Here is a 17662-nt window from a genome sequence, read left to right on the forward strand (position 1 = left end):
TGTCCGTCCCACAAAGGTTGGCATGGGCCAAGTTTGCGGGACGTTCTGAGCATGTATAAAGGCACCGCTCACTTCACACTGGGTGTGATTTGTTTTTTTACCAGCTTGTAAGATCGTCAGCCACTGACGTCATCCAGACCCAGTATACCAAAATCTCCAGATTTTTGAGCGATGCTCCTTAACAGGAGCTATAGCTTCAACATCTGCCTTCGTCCGGTCAAAAACCAATGGGAAAACGCATAAAAAAACGCCCACCGGACACGCTGTGATTGGCTAGCGGGGACGCTTGATGAAATTAACTCTAAATAGCACCGCTGACTTCACAATAGGTGTGATCTGAGCGGTGCTTTTTGAAACAAACTCAAATAGCACAGCTCACGTCACACTAGGTGTGAGTTTTTATCACATTTTGTTCAAAAGAAATCAGTGTGAACGTATAGATATTATTTTGTCCTCAGCGTTCTCGGTGATGTCACCAAGGCTAGTCCACAAGGCGCTAACAATTGTTTGTCATGAAGTAATGTTCGAAAAACAATAACCCTCTTCCTTCCCCCCCACAAAGAATTCCTTCCCCCCCACAAAGAATTATATTCCCTTAATTGTTTTGATCCTCTCAATAAATATTTTTTACACTCTCTAGCAAATTATTATTAACAAGATTTAATAATTGTGGCCCAGAAGGGTAGAATTTACATAATACATTTTGAATTGATAGTCAATTTAATTGTACACAATAAAAATTGGGCAAGATTGAAAACGTTATCTTTATTAGAAACAAACACATCAACTTTTACAGCTATCAGTTATGCACAAGTACAGTAACCTACAGTAAACAAATTAGGCAGACTTTGAAATGTACAAAATAGGAACGCCAGGTTGACTGTAATTAAATAAAAAAATCTCTCCGGTTTCTCAAGGAATTTACCTACAAGCAAATCTACAGCATTTTAATACATCAGTTAGTTATATACAATATTGTGTACAATTAGGCACAGAACAATATGTTAAAACTATAAACTGCAGGGATGCAAACTGATTAAGACTCAAGTCAAAAGGGTGAATCTTTTTTTCTCCACACCCCTGATAAACAGGTTGTATTGGACTATATGTCGTCTAAGGGAGAGAAGGTGACCAGTTTAGGGAGGCTGTATTCTTGCTTGCTTGACGGTGAGCCACTCTCTATGGGAGAGAACGTGACCAGGTTAGGGAGGCTGTACTCTTGCTTGCTTGGCGGCGAGTGACTCTCTAGCGCGTCAAGGTCGAGTGAAAAGACCTGACCTGTCGTTGTTGGACTCTCCATTATGTGTGAAAGATGTGGCGAGTGATGAGACAAAAGGAAGTCTGGCGTCTGCTTCCTGTTGTCCATAAAGGACGAGTCGCTGCTCGTCTGCTGGATCCAGTCCATACGCTGACGTGCAGCCAGTGGCGTGCGCCTGGCGTCCATCTTCAGGGAGGGAATGTCAGGGAGAAGAAGCTCGTCCTCCTCGGTGTCACCGGAAGTGCTTGGAGCCTCGTCGCCCAGGCTCAGCATGCTGTCCCCGTCCATCGCGTCAGGGAGAGTCTCGTGGTGGAGGCTGAAGTCTAAGGCCTCAACGCCGGTCCCGCCTGTATTGTCCATTGCGTCAGGGAGAGTCTCGTGGTGGAGGCTGAAGTCCAAGGCCTCAACACCGACTGGATTGCAGAGAGCCTCTGTGTCGGGGGAGTCCCCGGATGGCGTGAACGTGTGAGAGACCCCCTGTTCCCACTCAGGTGGGCTGCTGTGGGACGTGGTTGCTGAGGCAGGATCACAGGAGAGGCTTTGGGAAGGCGCCTCAGGTGTCCCCAAGACCTCATCCGCCTCAGCAAGGGGAGAGAAACATGCTCTCAAAGAGTTGTCATCCGACTCTTGACTTTGAATTGCCTTTCGCCATGAGCTCTTTACGTCCGATACTGAGAAAAGAAACAAAACAAAGTTATTTACTCCACTAACAAGCAGGAAGGATACCAGTGCAGTGCTTTGACTTTCATGTCTTCAAGTATCTTGCTCACTAGAAATGTGCCATTTACTCAACTAGTTACATTGCCTGTTTGGGCAACCATGCAAGTAGGCTGGGTCTGGAGATAATCCGATTTATATTTAACACAGCAATAGACCAATCAAGCTCGAAGTCAATTGGATGAGTGGTTCACGAGACAAGCACAAAAAGGCATGCAGATTTCTGGAATTTATTTCTAGATCAGATGGGAATCTCTAGATAAGATGAGAATACTGTATGCAAACATTCTCCCATCTACAATAGGGAGGAGCTCTCAAATTCAATCTATCAATAACAATTACTAACTCAAGCTCTCGGGGGTCCGTGGCAACTGCTTCCTGGTAGAGAAGGGATCTCCACCCATAGTGATGAGAAGATCTTCAAGATCCAAGCCTTTGTTCCTTCCCTCTGTATGGCTGGTTGTAACAGCATCTGCAAACTACCATACACACATGTGGCACTCTGTCCATTTAAAGCAAACTTTGATAATCTTGTATGATCACAGATTTAGTTAAATCGGGTTTGGGTTTGATCATTGATTATGCAGGGCTGTCGCAGTGAAGGAATTCCTGTGGTGATTTTGGGAGACCCAATAGCGTTTTTGTTTAGCAAAACATATAGTTAGGAGGTATTAATACGTTACGGTTCGTTTAAAAGATAATGCACAGGCAACTACTAAAACGGTCTTTCAGAAAAACAATTAGTTAAATACATCTTCTGTGAATGGCTTAATAGTCCAGGTTGAACGTCAAATGTAATGATTCCTTTCAGTAGAGAGCAGTCCACGTACCTGATCTGCGAGGTTGTCACATTCCCTGTCCAATATGTGAACCTTTTTCTCCATGACAGACAACCTTGGACGGGGCAGCGCAGTCTTTCTCATGCTGACCTACAGGAGAAGTAGAGTTACAGTAAATATTGATTATAAAGAAGAGCTTAAAACACTTGGAAGACACGTATGAAGGACAAAGACTTTAAATAGTAAAACATATATAATGATGTGCAAGAGGAAGGCAGTGGTTGGCGAGCCGGTTTCACAAGAAAATACACTTAACTTCTCATTGGAAAAAAAAGGAAATGGGAATGAGCATTAAATAACCACAAGCATTTTCTTTCTACGCTTTGTATGATACAATTTGTAGTGAGGCATTGGATTGTAGGCAAAATCTATGAATTCACAACACAGATTTAATAGAGTTTTGCGTCACACTAATGCTGCTGCCCAACATCAAGTCGGCAGGCCTGCAGGAGACGTCAGTGATCCCCGTATCTCCACATTTAGTCAATCCGTCATGTTAGTGGGTACTGCACTGGGTACAACGGCTACTCTGACAAAAAGTACAACGGGTTTGCATAAACGGATGGGGCATGCCTTCCCAACTTGAATCATTCCTGATCCTGACTTGCGTGGTTCCCAATTCACCCTTTGTCAAGTCCCGCCCATTGTCCTGCCCCTCTCCACACCCATTGGTTGCTGTGTCTTGGTGGGACATTCAGTGGGACATTCCATCCACTGCCATGTTAATTCAGTTGCTTCATATTGTAATTCTAATTTCAAACTTTGTTTCAGTCAATTGGAGCTGCTCAGAGGCAGCATAGTGAATCAGCATGTTTTTAAATGTTTTTATTTCTCCAAAAATTATGTTTTAGCTAATTCAACATAAAAAAGGTGGAACCAGGGCGGGACAAGGCAGATAGACCCTGCTGGTTGGTCAGTCAGGGACCAACCAGGAGGCTAACAAAGGGTGGTGCCTGACGGTCTAGTTGGTCAAATGATGCTCAATACTAGCCTTTTCATGTTGTGGTAGTGATGTTGTCTTCACCGGCAGAAATGGTGACGTTTCAAGGAAATCGCAGAGGGACGTATTCCCTGGCAACGCCACGCTCGTCGCAACAGGAGTTTCAGCCATCTCTACAGGTGGCGAGCGGATACTGTCCACAAACAGGAGAAATGGTGACTGATCATCATTATCATCATATTCAACCACCATCAACGTGGTGTTCCCATTTTGAGGCATGTCAGGCGAAAACCCTCACAAATGGCAAAAATAACAGATCTACAAATTCACACAGCGTATCGCAATGTGACAGTGAGAGCTTGTAGATCAGTATTTTTTGCGCAACCTCATCGTACAAGTATATTAGGGGTTTAGTTAAAGAAAGCATTTCCTCTGCAATCTTCTCAACTTTTACAAGGTAACTAACTAACTAACCAAATAAAAGAATAATTAATTCACATTATTATGAAACTTAAAATAAAAATATATTAAATAATTCATAAAAAAATAAATAAATAAAAAACGTCATGCAGGGAAAGGAATGTCAGCTCCGTATCTGTCCGTGGCGATTTCCCTCAACTCGCCACGGTCATCAGAGAGCAGGGATTCTATAGGGAGGACTAGTGCCGGACAGAACACTGCTCAAAGACCTGCCCGGGAATCTGCCTCCCAAGGCAAGACTACAATGAAACTACAATCAAACCCAATGTTATTACAGTCACACTTAATTCCACATTTACGGCCAAAGTACGACTTAAGAGTGGTTAAAAATCATTATCCAAAATGATACAGCCATTACCTTTCAAGGTCAGAATCCATGGTGGTACTTCTCTGGGATTTAGTCTCTGCATCTGTAAATTCTAAAAGGAATAAGGTTACTGTACACCACTGTTTACTTTGTCTCATCTGCTTTTGGCTGTAAAAATGTTTCTTATTTAATTTTTTAACATTAATTGTGGGTCTGTTTGATTTACGCATTTAGGGGTGCCGACATGATGTTAACTGTACAGGATAATTAAGCACACAGTAACAAATGCATACGCCTACAACTGATGGCATTAGCTTTACTTGACAAATGGCTAGCATGAAAGGGGTCTATTAAAAAAAGAAAAGTACTAATTTCTACTCACCAAGAAGCTTGGCAGGGTATTGGGAGAAAATGTTGGCCCTGAAAGAGCCATCATTTTCCACATCAAAAGACAGTGGAGCCATGGGTGAGAGGAACGCAAGAGCCTGTAGAGGGAGGTATTTTTTTTATAATGCAGATCTGAATCGGGCAGACAAGATATATAACTAGAAAATGTGCTCCGAGAGGTGGCGCTCTAAAAGGCCAATCAAATGGACCCTGACAGGTCTGTAACTCAAGAGTTAGGGAGGTCCTTAAAATGTACAAGTTTGAGAACCACTGCTACAGTATAGTGAGCTGTGTTTTAACCATGAATGCATGAGCTCAAAAAGGCCACTCACAGGATCGTCATTCAGAAAGGATGCCAGAGGGTTGTCTTTCTGGGTTCCTGTCCACTTTCTGTCCCATTCCAACTCCAGCTTCTTTATAGCATTCCTGATCTCAGGCACCTCCTCCTTGGTGATCTTATCCCTGGAAATAAAGCATGGCAGATTTACAGCAAAACAACCTTTTTTCCCCCCTGGGCTTTTCTTGCATTTATTGATTGATAGTTACAATATGGTGAGATAGGTAGGGAGCTTGATTGTTAAAGTATGGCGACATAGGTAGGGATTGACATGCAGCAAAGTTCTGCCCGGCCTGGGTTCAAACCAGGCATTTGCAGTCAGGCTACAGGGCCCACGATGTGGTCTACACCAGTGTTTCTCAAAGTGGATTTCAGGGACTCTCTAGGTTCCTTTATGGGGGTCTAAATCGACCTTTACAAGTCTGTAACTTTGACAGCGTACAAATGGAACCAAATGGACCCGTTAGGGTCCATTTGGTTCCATTTGTACATTGTCAAAGTTTGAGAATCACTGGTCTAGACTCTAGCCACCACCAACTCAGGACTCCTGGATTGCTGCCCTCCACAGCACACCCTCTTATCTAACATCAGGGTCTTGAGCTCTACAGCGTAGTTAGCTAAGCTGTCGCAACATAGTGCATCTACAACGCTACGTAGCATGTGCAGGGAAACACAATGACACTACCTGACTACCTCACTATTCAACACCCCTTCTGACCGGTGCACTTGACCAACCTGTAGGAGTCACCGATGCCCCGACAAAGACAAAGGCTCCATTGTGAAAGAGGTTTTTAAGTGACTAATGGGACTAACTGGTTAAATTAAGGTTATATTTTGATTCAGTCCGTATTTTTTGTGAAATAAATGTGTAGGCTATGGTAAACTATATAGTCTACAGACCTCATGAGCAGCAGGCTATCCAACGCACTGGCTATCTGCAGCCTTTTCTCCTCCAGGTGTTGCAGATTGATCTGAGGGAGGGAACCGCCACTTCGAGACCATTCCTCCTTCAGCAGCTGTAGAGCGTGGTTCATCAACTCCAGCACACACAGGAGGTTAAGCTGCCCTCCTTCATACACATTCCCGGTGCTCAACTGGAAAAGAAACATGAGACAAGGCATGAGAAATAAAACCCATTTAAACACAATGTCCATTGCGGTAGCGGTGGTTAGCATCCCGGTTTCTGGAGCCACATAATCCATGCCACAAGCAGAATGAAGTACTTCTGTTCTCGACCCCCCATTGCAAACAGCACCTGTGCTTTCATTGAAAATCCTGAGGAAAAAGTGTGTACTGTTCACTCCATTTAACCACTTTTAATTAACCCAGTGTTAAATAGCGCATCTACAAGCTCACAATGATGCAACGCATTGTGAGCCTGTATTGTAGCTCGGCTATTTTCGTGGCACCACACCATTGTATGGTGAAGTATAAGTCAGACGGTAAAGGAAACACAAAACAGACACAGACTCCAACAACCTCAACGTGTTTGCAAACATGAATTATTGAACCATTTTTCACAGACTGAGTAATCGCACTATTCTAGTGTTCTCACATGTTGCGGGAGCTGTTCGATCCTGTCCAACAAAACCCGGGGGAGTTTGAGGGTGACGTCTCTTCCGTCCAAGGAGTATTGGTCAACATCTCCTCTCGTAACACAATCTGTCACCCGCCACTCTTCTTTGATTGCTGACAACAATCCATCGAATGCCAACCACAGAGCACGCACCTGAATACAAGCAAATGGTGAGTAAAGAGGTTTATCAGTCTTTACTCCGATCTTTATGTTTTGAACCACGGTGTCATTACTAAAACTAGCTTTTCTTTTGAGGTTGTTCAAATATATTTTCAAAGCTGATATTGAGTGAGTGAATGACTGATATGTACATGTCAGTAGCCCCGTTTACATGCACGCTTCTAATCGTATTAAAAACAAGATTTTAGATAAACCCGATCTAATTCTGCATGTATACACCTAAATAAACCCGATCAAAACCAACACGATTTAAATTCTGATCGGATGCAGAGGGGTGGTCTAGACTTTTTTACGACCCGATCAAAAGGAAAATCCTTCCATGTATACACCTAACCCGATTAGAATGTGACATGTTCTTTCAGCGAAGCACATGAAGCATATTGCTGATGAGCGTGACAGAGACAGAGAGGGGAGAGACGCGTGCACACACAAACACACACACACACACACACACACACACAGACGCAAAAAAATCACGAGAGAGAGAGAGAGCGCCTGGGCCGTTATTTGCAATTAATATTATCCTTATTAGGTTTTATGTAAGAGCCCGGGCTATTATTTGTTTGGTTGTTTGGTATTATTTGCTATTTATTTAACTTAACTGGTCATTTATGTTGCATGGCAGTGGTACGCTGAAAACAGCAAATCTACAACCTCACAGCAGTGCTGCTGTGCGTTGCTACGGGTCATACAGTTGCATGACGGTATAGTGCGCTGAAAACAGCAAATCTACAAGCTCACAGCCCTGTGGACAGACACTTCTAAGCCAAATGTATATGGTGACCAGCCCAGTGCTGCGCTACCATGACACGCAGGACGCACTGTCTGAGCGTCGGGGAACCGATGGCCAAAGGATACCAAAAAAAAGAGAGAGGAAAAAAGGAGTCTGCTGCTCTCTGCGCACTGAGCAACATTCATTACTGTCTAAAACGTTGCTACAGTGCAAAGTTTGCTTGAGTAGGCCTACTTTAATGGCAAAACGTTGTGATGGAGAAAGACTGGCCAATATAAGACCAGCTGGATCAGAATAACTCATAATACCTACTGTTGCTGCCTCTTGTTATCCAGTCCGCATTTTGAAGAAGTAATCCATTCTTTTGAGGTTCAAGGGGAATGCAGAAGGCTTAATCATAATGCAATACCATAATGGTTTAATGTCAGGATAGTGGAGCTGTTCAGTGGTCATGTCAGCAAGTCCAGTCAGAGCACCAGCTGCAGGACTTCTGCGCTAATTGGGTCGTTGACTTTGCTGGCATGCGGTAATTGATTATTTTGGAGAAAGATTCCCTTAGTATAAATAATAGTATATAATATATATATTTTTAAAAGGCTTTCATACACTCTTGATATTTTTTAAATGAGGTTTGGTCTAATAGATCGCAATGTGCTATTTTCTGGATGTTCACAACAATTATAATAATAATAATTATAACATTTTGATTATTATTACCCTTATATAGTTTGAGAAAGAAAAAATAACCAAATAATGGCCCAGTGCTGGGGATATAAGTGTCGATTTAACTATAAGTATTTAACTATAGGCCTAGCCTACAGACTTTTTGTTTATTATCGTGAATGCACTTGTCCATGAAGCCTATGTTCTATGGGCCGTCGCGCAAATATGGATTGTGACGTGATGATGATTATAATGATAGGCCTATGTAGGTCTATACAGAACAACGCACATCCCCAATAATCTAATTAAAAGAGCATTGCAGCTTTTTTCACTTTGGTGGGGCTGTGCATTTGCATTAGGCTCCATTATTATTAGCCTACTATTATTAATGGTTACAGGGAAATGCGATCACAACACGATTTAAAAGTGGGCACATGTAAACACCAGATCGGATTGATCTCACCCCATGTAAACACTTGATCCAATACCTTCAATCGGGTTTATTTAGATCAGATTGGAATGAAGCTGTCATGTATACGCAGCTACTGTAAGCAGATGAAGATTTCTTCAATAAAATATGTGCAATAATAATTTTAGGGACTTTTTTCAATTCCTCTCTTGAATTTCTTTTTAAATTTTCTTTTAAGAGTAGCCAATTTGACATGACTCTTTTCTGTGTCTTCCATCACTGCTGTTGTATCCTACTGACTACCTGCTGCCAGTGAGGAGCCCCCACCAGGAGGACACACTCCTCCTAGCAGACACTACCCACTGACAGGTGCTGCAATGTCAATTATCGCCCTCCCTCAAGCCAATTGTGTTTGTGTAGTCGCCTGACACAGCCGGTTGCACCACGGTGAATTCGAACCCACAACCTCTGTGGTGGTGGACAGGGACTTGACCACTGCGCCCCCAGAGCGCAGTGGTTGATCGACCTGTTGAAATGTTAATGATGAAGCTACCTTTTGAGTCTTCTGTTCCAAAGACATTCCATCCTGTGCAGCATCAACGTTGTGATGTCTGAAGAAATAGAAGAGACATGGATTGGCCGAAATGTTCTAGAATTAGTTCTCAAAACATCTGGGGTTGGGAGGTACTTACTTAAGGAGTTTATCATATTTGGCAGACTCAGCTCTGTTGTCTCTATTAGATTTGACAACGGACCTGCAAGAAAGACACAAATGCAAATTGACTTGTAGGAAAGTTGCACCAATCACTTTCAGTCATTAATTGTAGACGATTACTCATTGGTTGGGCAATTGGTATTTAGGCCAATAAACAAGAGCCAGACAGCTCAGGTAAGTGAAAATTTAGTTTAAGTGAATCAGTCTAATCCTTGTCAAATCTGATTTGTGGTGCCTGAATGTCCCCTTGAGTTATTGTTGGGGTATTTGCTACAGTAAATTAGCACATAATGTAGAATTTGTCCGGTGCATTTACCCTTCCTAACTATTAAGGCCAGTCCAATTCAACTCCTTGCAACCATTAGTAAATGGCACCAGTCTGCAACTGGTCAGTCCAGACCACTGCAACGGTCTCTAAATGGTTTTGTTTTAAAGAGTTGTGTTGGTGTGGAGTGGACAGGCCTTTAGGAGCAGAGGCTGCCATTAACAAAGCCTAGATCTTTGTATCAAGACGGGGACGTACTGGGCTCGTCTCTGGTACTCATGTAGTAGCTGGTCCTGCTCGACAGAGTGTTTCAAGAACCTGGCCCTGGTTAGCTTGAATCTCTTTCCGGCCATGTCCAGTGAGGAGGCAGGCAGTGCTGCAGTCTCAGGAACCCAGCTGGCATCTAACAATGACATATAGAAAGTTCAGAGAGACAGCCATTCACCTTGTACATACAGAATATACTGTAGAGTTAAGGGGAATGCTTCAGTCTAGGGTGATCATTTAAGAAGCAGTCACACTACCGTGCAATAAACTGTAAAAGGACGTAAAATGTAAAAGGTTTAACTGCTCTCATTCTTGCCTTATCGACCTAAAGCACAAACTACACTACAGCATCTATACTGCTGCTTCTCATAGTCTTCATTTTGCAATAACTCACTCTGAAGTAAACGTAACATACAGAACAAAGATTTGGAGGCAGCAGTGGTTTAAACGGTTAGAGGAGCGTGCTTGTGACCGCTTATGACCACAAACGAGGGAGTCACAGAACGTATGGTTTTTGGTTCGATCCCCGGGACAGGCAGGACATACAGTATATCAAGGTGGGGAAGAGAGCGCATCATTAGCGAATATGAGAACGCTCGCCCCGGGTCAAATCCAGCGACCATGGGATGATAGCCACCAGGTATTCCTAAACGTGACCTCAGCTACTATGCCTAAACTTAACCTTATTCCTAAACTTTAACCTCAGTAAAACTATACCAAAACCAACCTTATTCCTAATCTTAATATCAGTAAAACTATGCCTAACCCTAACCTTATTCCTAACCTTGACCTCAGGAAAACAAAAAGAACCACTGGGGTCCGCAAAACAAAAATGGGGTCGAGTGACGAGTGTATGATAACATTCTATTAAAGTGAAACAAGAGTGTTTCAAAAAAAGATATATGGTCCCCTTTATTAACTATGTATAAAGTACTGATTTAGAGAGGGTCTGTGGAACAATTCTAGAGAGGATTGTCTACTGGTCCGTTTAGTGAAAATAATAAGACACACCTCTGGTAAATGTCTTCATTTCCTGCAGCATAACATGGTTGGCCAAGTGGAGCATCAAGTTGACAAACTTGGGGCCTCCTGGCGATAGAAAAAGAGACGCCACCACTTTGGGTCCCCCACTGCCGTTTTCATCCTGAATAGTGAATACGGTACACACAAGAGACAACCAAGAACATCACGTCCCTCTTTCTGAACTTGTTGGTTTTCGGTACAGGCTGTGTGAATATTAATCAGGTCTGGATGATGGTTTGGATCAATTGGATGTACATAAAACACAAAACTCTTACCATAATTTCCCGCAGCCATGCACAGGTCATTTTTCGAAATTCTGCATCTGCTTTGTGATCCAACACAGGCCAGCAATGTCTAAACAAAACATGGCATTTCATTTAACTTGGGGTCATAACACAGACTGGGATCAAGCTTTGGATCAAGACGGTCATAGCCTTAGGTCATAATGATAACAAGACAGTCTTGTATAAAGGCTAGGGTACACACTGTGCATAACTGTCAACAACAGTTATCAACGTACCTGTACGAATCGTGAAAACGTGTGGGGTTGAGTTTCTCCAGCAGGAATTGGCTGACTATGTAGAAGGCATCCTTGTTTGGTTTGTCAAACATATCTCTGTTGATGATAAATTCATAGTTTTATTCAGAGACATAGATTAACTAATCACTTTAGCTCCATTCTATACCTAGTAGTAGGCTATTTGACAATAGCCGATCTACAAGCTCATAAGCTATTTTCAAACATTCTGTACTTTTACTTTGGGTACTATTTTAAGTACTTTTTGACACTTCATACTTTTACTCAAGAGTCAAGTACATATTAAATTCCAGACTTTTACTTGTAACAGAGTATTTCTACACTGCAGTATATTGATACTTTGACGTCACTTGAGTAATAAATGTGAGTACTTTTTCCACCACTGATTATTATTAGTAGAAGTATTGGCAGTCTGGTTTGAGAATAGTAGGATATATCGTGCTCAAAGTGGATTCCAGGGACTCTGTGGGTTCCTTTAGGGGGGGTCTAAATTGACCCATACAGGTCTGTAACTCTGACAGGGTTCATTTGGTTCCATTTGTACACTGTCAGAGTTAAGAGGAGAGACCTTGAATTGTCAAAGTTTGATAACCAATGTAATAGATCGGTGGTTCTCAAAGTGGATTCAAGGGACTCTGGGTTCATTCATGGGGGTCTAAAGTTGACCCATACAAGTCTATAACTCTGACAGCCAGGGTACACATCTGGGTTCCATTTTGTACACTGTCAAATTGATTGATTGATTTAGAAATGTATTCATGGGTTGCATTTGTAGTCCTACACCTGTCACTTTAAGGGAGTCTAAATTTACCCACAATGTAACTCTGACACTGACACTGTACACAGTCAGAGTTGAGGGGAGAGACCTCACCTTAATATGTCAAAGTTTGATGAACAACCTGGGATAAATAAATAACAGACATTAACTCACATTCCCAGTTGGATGTGTTTGACGTTGGTCCTCCTCAGATGTGCTGCAGCCTGCTCTGGCTCAAAGCCTTGGCTCAACAGACACCACCACAGATATTTACCGTTGCTCTTCTTAACGCCGGGCGTCGCTCCCACAGACATGTTTAATGACTTTTAAGACAGTTTTACAGAGGATTAGCCACGAATTAATGAATAATAACGACCGCCCGTCCTTCTGTCTGGTCTGACCCCACCTCGGCTATCATTCAACAACATTCACCATAACTTCATTGCGGCTGGAAATGATTACACGTGTGTTGGCTGTCTGTAAATACCAGCGACCACTGCTTGACTCGAACAAAACGCGAAGCATTCGGTAAATGTTATTACATCCAGGATATTATTAGAATATATACTTTGTGAAGTTTTTAGAAGCCGAGAGGAAATGTTCCTCCGCACAACATGACCCAAAAAAACAGACCGCCAAATTATTTTGCAAAAAACAGAGTGACCCGGAAGTATTTGTGCTACTTCTTCTTCACTGGTTTTTATCGTGTTATATATTCATGTAATATTAATAATAAATAATAATTATAGTAATCTACCGATATGATGAAAATTACTACAGTTACTAGTTATTTTTTTTTATTAGGCTCTTCGGCTCTTCCGCCTAACTAAATGCACATTTTTAGCATTTGAGCTTAATCTTTGTATTTGAACGGATTTGAACACTTTATTTTATATTTGTATGCTTTATTAATTACGTGTTATTTTTATGTTGATTCATTGTACAGCAATTTGGTCAACTTTTTTTTTTAAATATGCCTCGTGAGTCGTGAATAAAGAAACTTGACTCGACCAGCTTAGCGGATACGGAAACGATCCTACCGGATCATAGAGTTAGGTTAGTACCGGATACAGTAGGCGGGCCCAGCGCTGATCTGACGCGAGGTTATCGTAGCGAGACGTCTCGCGAGATTACGCGATCACAACAACACAAACAAAGTCCAGGGTTCAGTTCCGCTTGTGTCTGAGTGAGGAGGGGCGTCACGTAACAAAACTTGTCAGAATGCTAGTGGTTATAGTCAGAAACATGGTGGTGGGCACGGCGAACCGCTGCAGGCCGGTGCTCCGGCCCGTGCGAAGCACCACGGTGGCCGCGGGCCGCTACCTGACGCACCAGAACGGCCTTCCCTGCCTGCCCGTGCCGCCCTTGCAGCAGACCTGTGACCGCTACCTCGCCGCCCTGGAGCCCATCCTGGAGAGCGAGGAGCTGAAGCATACCAAGCAGCTGCTGACAGAGTTCCAGAGCCCCGGCGGAGTGGGTGAAAGGTGACGGCTTTTTTTCTAGACCAGTGTTTCTCAGACTTTCAATTTTCAAGGTTTCCCCTCAAAGGCCCATTCCCACTGGGCCAGATAACAGACAAAACAATCTCTTTCTCCAGATAAAAAAGAAATCTCTTTCTCCGTTCAAGTGGATGGTAAGATACAGATAAAAGAAATATCTGTCACAGATATATATATTTTTATCTGTATCTTACCATCTACTTGAATGGAGAAAGAGATTTTTTTTATCTGGTGAAAGAGAAAAATATCTGTCACAGATAATTCTTTTTTATCTGTATCTTATTGAGGAAAAGGAAATTCTATTTGTTCCAAAAAGCTTTATACCCTGTATACAGGGCATGACATTAAAGGCTCATTCCCACTGGGCCAGATAACAGATATCTGGAGATATTTCTCCAGATATTTTTCCATTCAAAGTGGATGGTAGACACAGATAAAAAAAATATTTGCCACAGATAAAAGTATCTGTGGCAAATATCTGTGGTAGATGTTTTTTTTTATCTGTGTCTACCATCCACTTTGAATGGAGAAATATCTCCAGATATCTGTTATCTGGCCCAGTGGGAATGGGCCTTAAGGCTTGTCCTGTTGTCCTGGACAACTAATAGATCTTTTTGGACAAGTTCATTAAAAATGTACTTGACAACTAAGTGGCTCTTGGTTTCCCTTTTTCTGTGACGCTCCTAGCAGCTTTGTGCTGTATGCAGACTATGGACTGTGGAGGGGGCCAGTGCCTCAAAAGTTAATGTCAAGCCCTGGATATAACGATACAATGTGACATAACTCTGTTTACACAATGCTGTACCTCCTCTAACTGTAATTATGTTCCCCATTTTCAACTGTTTTTATTATATTTTGACACTTGCTTTGGCCATGCAAATGTATGTTTTCTCATGCCAATAAAGCTCCTTTTGAATTGAATTGAAAGGTTACAGAGTGGCCTGGAGAGCAGAGCACGGAAGACCGACAACTGGCTCTCGGACTGGTGGCTGCAGGCGGCCTACCTGGACTTCCGGATGCCCGTGGTGGTGCACTCGAGTCCCGGGGTGGTCCTCCCGCGGATGCAGTTCAGTGACAGGCAGGGACAGATGAGGTTCGCCGCCAAACTTATTGCCGGAGTGTTGGATTTCAAGACCATGATTGACGCAGAGACTTTGCCACTGGAATTCCTCGGGGGAGGTCCTCTGTGCATGCACCAGTACTACCAGATTCTGTCCTCGTGTCGCATCCCTGGCCTCAAGAGAGACTCGGTGGTCAACTATGCCAGGGGCCCCAGGCCGTCCACACACATCACCGTGGTGCACAACTTCCAGTTTTTCGTGCTGGACGTGTACAACAGCGACAGCACGCCGCTGACCGTGGATCAGCTGTATGTCCAGCTCGAGAAGATCTGGAATTCATCGCTGCAGACAAACAAGGAGCCAGTCGGCATCCTCACCTCCCAGCACCGCAACGACTGGGGCAAGGCTTACATCAACCTCACCAGGGACAAGACCAACAAGGAGTCAGTGCGGGCCATCCAGAAGAGCATCTTCACCGTGTGCCTGGACGCGCCCACGCCCCGCGTGTCGGACGAGATGTACCGCAGCCGCGCCGCTCTCCAGATGCTGCATGGCGGGGGCAGCCGTTGGAACAGCGGGAACCGCTGGTTCGACAAGACCCTGCAGTTCATCGTCGGAGAGGACGGGACATGCGGCCTGATCTATGAGCATGCCCCCGCCGAAGGCCCTCCTATCGTGGCGTTGGTCGACCACGTCGTGAAGTACACAAACACGTTCGAGATGGTGCGGTCGCCCATGGTGCCCCTGCCCGTGCCCAAGAAGCTGCGCTTCAACGTCACCCCTGAGATCAAGAGGGACATTGAAAAGGCCAAGCAGGCCTTGAACACATTGGTTCAGGACCTGGATGTTAGAGTGGTGGTGTTTGATCAGTTTGGGAAAAACATCCCAAAGGCCCACAAGATGAGCCCTGATGCATTCATACAGATTGCATTGCAGTTGGCTTACTACAGGAATCACCAGCGGTGCTGTTCCACATATGAAAGTGCCTCGTTGCGAATGTTTAGACGGGGCCGCACGGACACGATCCGCTCAGCATCAATCGACTCAGCCAACTTTGTCAAGGCCTTTGATGACCCCGCCAAGCATAACACAGAAAAGGTGGCTTTATTGGAGAAAGCTGTGATGGCGCATAGGGCATACACTGACAGGGCAATCCGTGGCCAAGCTATAGACAGACACCTCCTGGGCCTTAAGCTCCAAGCCATCGAGGACTTGACCTCCATGCCCGAGATCTTCATGGACACGGCTTATGCTGTGGCGAACCACTACAATCTCTCCACAAGCCAGGTGCCGGCTAAAACGGACTGCGTGATGTGTTTTGGACCTGGGGTGCCTGACGGGTATGGTGTGTGCTACAACCCCATGGCTGACCACATCAACATTTCGGTGTCTGCTTTCAACAGCTGTGAAGAAACTAGCGCAGTGCGTATGGCCAAGGTCCTGGAGAATTCACTGATGGACATGAGAAAGCTGCTGGAGGAAACGCCAAAAGCCAAATTGTAATGCCAGCCTAGGTTTAAGCCTAGGACGGCATTGTGTGAAAAAAGCACAGAATGTGTCATGTTTTTCAGTTGAGAATGTATTTTCTTGGAGAAACATGGTTGGATGACTATCCTTAGGCAGCATATGCCAAGCTGAAATGGACTATGGACATGACAGGCCTCTGGCATGGGCTCAGTTATGTGACCACAGTAACTTGTTTGCAAGACCCAACATAATGGGTGTTTGTCTTTCATAGATTTACTCAGGACTGTGGAACCACAGTAGAACCTGACTGATATGAGTATGAGCCAAACAGTAATCAAATGTTTTCATTACAACATTTCTGGTTTTGATTTGTGTTGTTTTTTTATCAGTAAGGTGATGCCACTGTAAATGAGTAAATACAATTTCTTGGGTTTGTTTTATCACTCTCCAACGTCATTGTGCCTGAATTCAAAGTTGTGTTTGGAAATCAATATAATGCAACATTTTAAATTATATTGGCATGCAAGCCTGCCTGGCTTCAGGCTGTTTACAACTTTACTTCTCAAAGTGGGATCCCAACAAAGCGAGAAATAGTTTAACGATGTAATGCCTATTTTATTTATACTTAATGAAAAATAGAAGAATTCTGCCTATCACACCCAAAATTAACATGCCAGATTGAAAGTGGTTACCGGTATATTCACTATTCGTGAAGTTAGCTCAATGAGAGAAAGTAAAAAGGATCGAGAACCACTGGTGTAAATTCCCTGAGATTTGTCAAAGCCAGGTCTTCCAAAACACTCCTAATGTTTAATGAGATTATTTTCAAGCACCTTAAAAAAGTGTGATCTTTTTTACATGTTTCTAAGGATTTGTATGTTGTACATGGATATACAACACAATTTTAAGACTGACTAGCAGTTACCAAATGATTTGGTTGACTTCTATGGAAAATGGGTTTTGTTTAAGATGTCAAATAAAGTTATTTTAGTAGAATGAAGTACCTCTCCTTATTGTACCCGAATTAAAATGTGTATTCAGGCATTAACTGCAACACATAAATATCAGATACTACATCACATTTCATTAGAAATATAGAAAAGCATTGTCTTGGTATTTCATATACATAACTACAGTACAGCTATGTAACCGCAGCTCTTTATATTGGCACCATAACCAGCATTCTTACTCATTGTTATGCATTTACCAGAACACTGTATTTAGACATCGTCTAAAAGTTGAAG

General features: G+C 43.2%; 2 protein-coding genes across 2 annotated transcripts; one reads left to right on the plus strand and one right to left on the minus strand.

The window, feature by feature from the left end:
- Window positions 1–1000: 1000 nt before the first annotated feature.
- Window positions 1001–12681, minus strand: haus6 (HAUS augmin-like complex, subunit 6). The gene is made up of 16 exons (XM_080741429.1): window positions 12566–12681; window positions 11617–11712; window positions 11372–11450; window positions 11085–11217; window positions 10065–10209; window positions 9519–9581; window positions 9380–9437; window positions 6821–6994; window positions 6166–6359; window positions 5261–5390; window positions 4924–5026; window positions 4593–4653; window positions 3839–3947; window positions 2806–2904; window positions 2322–2454; window positions 1001–1929 (listed from the first exon to the last, which is right to left on the minus strand). Exons 2-16 carry the CDS (start codon window positions 11706–11708, stop codon window positions 1103–1105), a joined length of 2400 nt encoding a protein of 799 aa, XP_080597555.1. The 5' UTR covers window positions 11709–11712; window positions 12566–12681; the 3' UTR covers window positions 1001–1102.
- Window positions 12682–13589: 908 nt separating this feature from the next.
- LOC308298389 (carnitine O-acetyltransferase-like) lies at window positions 13590–17412 on the plus strand. The gene is made up of 2 exons (XM_080741981.1): window positions 13590–13875; window positions 14819–17412. The coding sequence occupies exons 1-2, from the start codon at window positions 13613–13615 to the stop codon at window positions 16452–16454; spliced, it is 1899 nt and encodes a 632-aa protein (XP_080598107.1). The 5' UTR covers window positions 13590–13612; the 3' UTR covers window positions 16455–17412.
- Window positions 17413–17662: the final 250 nt, after the last annotated feature.

The sequence above is a fragment of the Nannobrachium achirus genome (genome assembly GCF_963921795.1).
Source record: "Nannobrachium achirus genome assembly, chromosome: 14".
NCBI lineage: Eukaryota > Metazoa > Chordata > Actinopteri > Myctophiformes > Myctophidae > Nannobrachium > Nannobrachium achirus.

What these genes read in the sequence shown, in the direction of transcription:
- LOC308298389 (XM_080741981.1), top strand. Translation starts at nt 13,613, where the DNA reads ATGCTAGTGGTTATAGTCAGAAACATGGTGGTGGGCACGGCGAACCGC. An exon ending in CCCGGCGGAGTGGGTGAAAG is followed by an intron (nt 13,876 to 14,818) that starts GTGACGGCTTTT and finishes TTGAATTGAAAG; the next exon opens with GTTACAGAGTGGCCTGGAGA.
- haus6 (XM_080741429.1), bottom strand. Translation starts at nt 11,708, where the DNA reads ATGTTTGACAAACCAAACAAGGATGCCTTCTACATAGTCAGCCAATTC. An exon ending in TGGAACAGAAGACTCAAAAG is followed by an intron (nt 6,995 to 9,379) that starts GTAGCTTCATCA and finishes GCTTGTATTCAG; the next exon opens with GTGCGTGCTCTGTGGTTGGC. An exon ending in ATGGATTCTGACCTTGAAAG is followed by an intron (nt 3,948 to 4,592) that starts GTAATGGCTGTA and finishes GTTTGTGGACAG; the next exon opens with TATCCGCTCGCCACCTGTAG.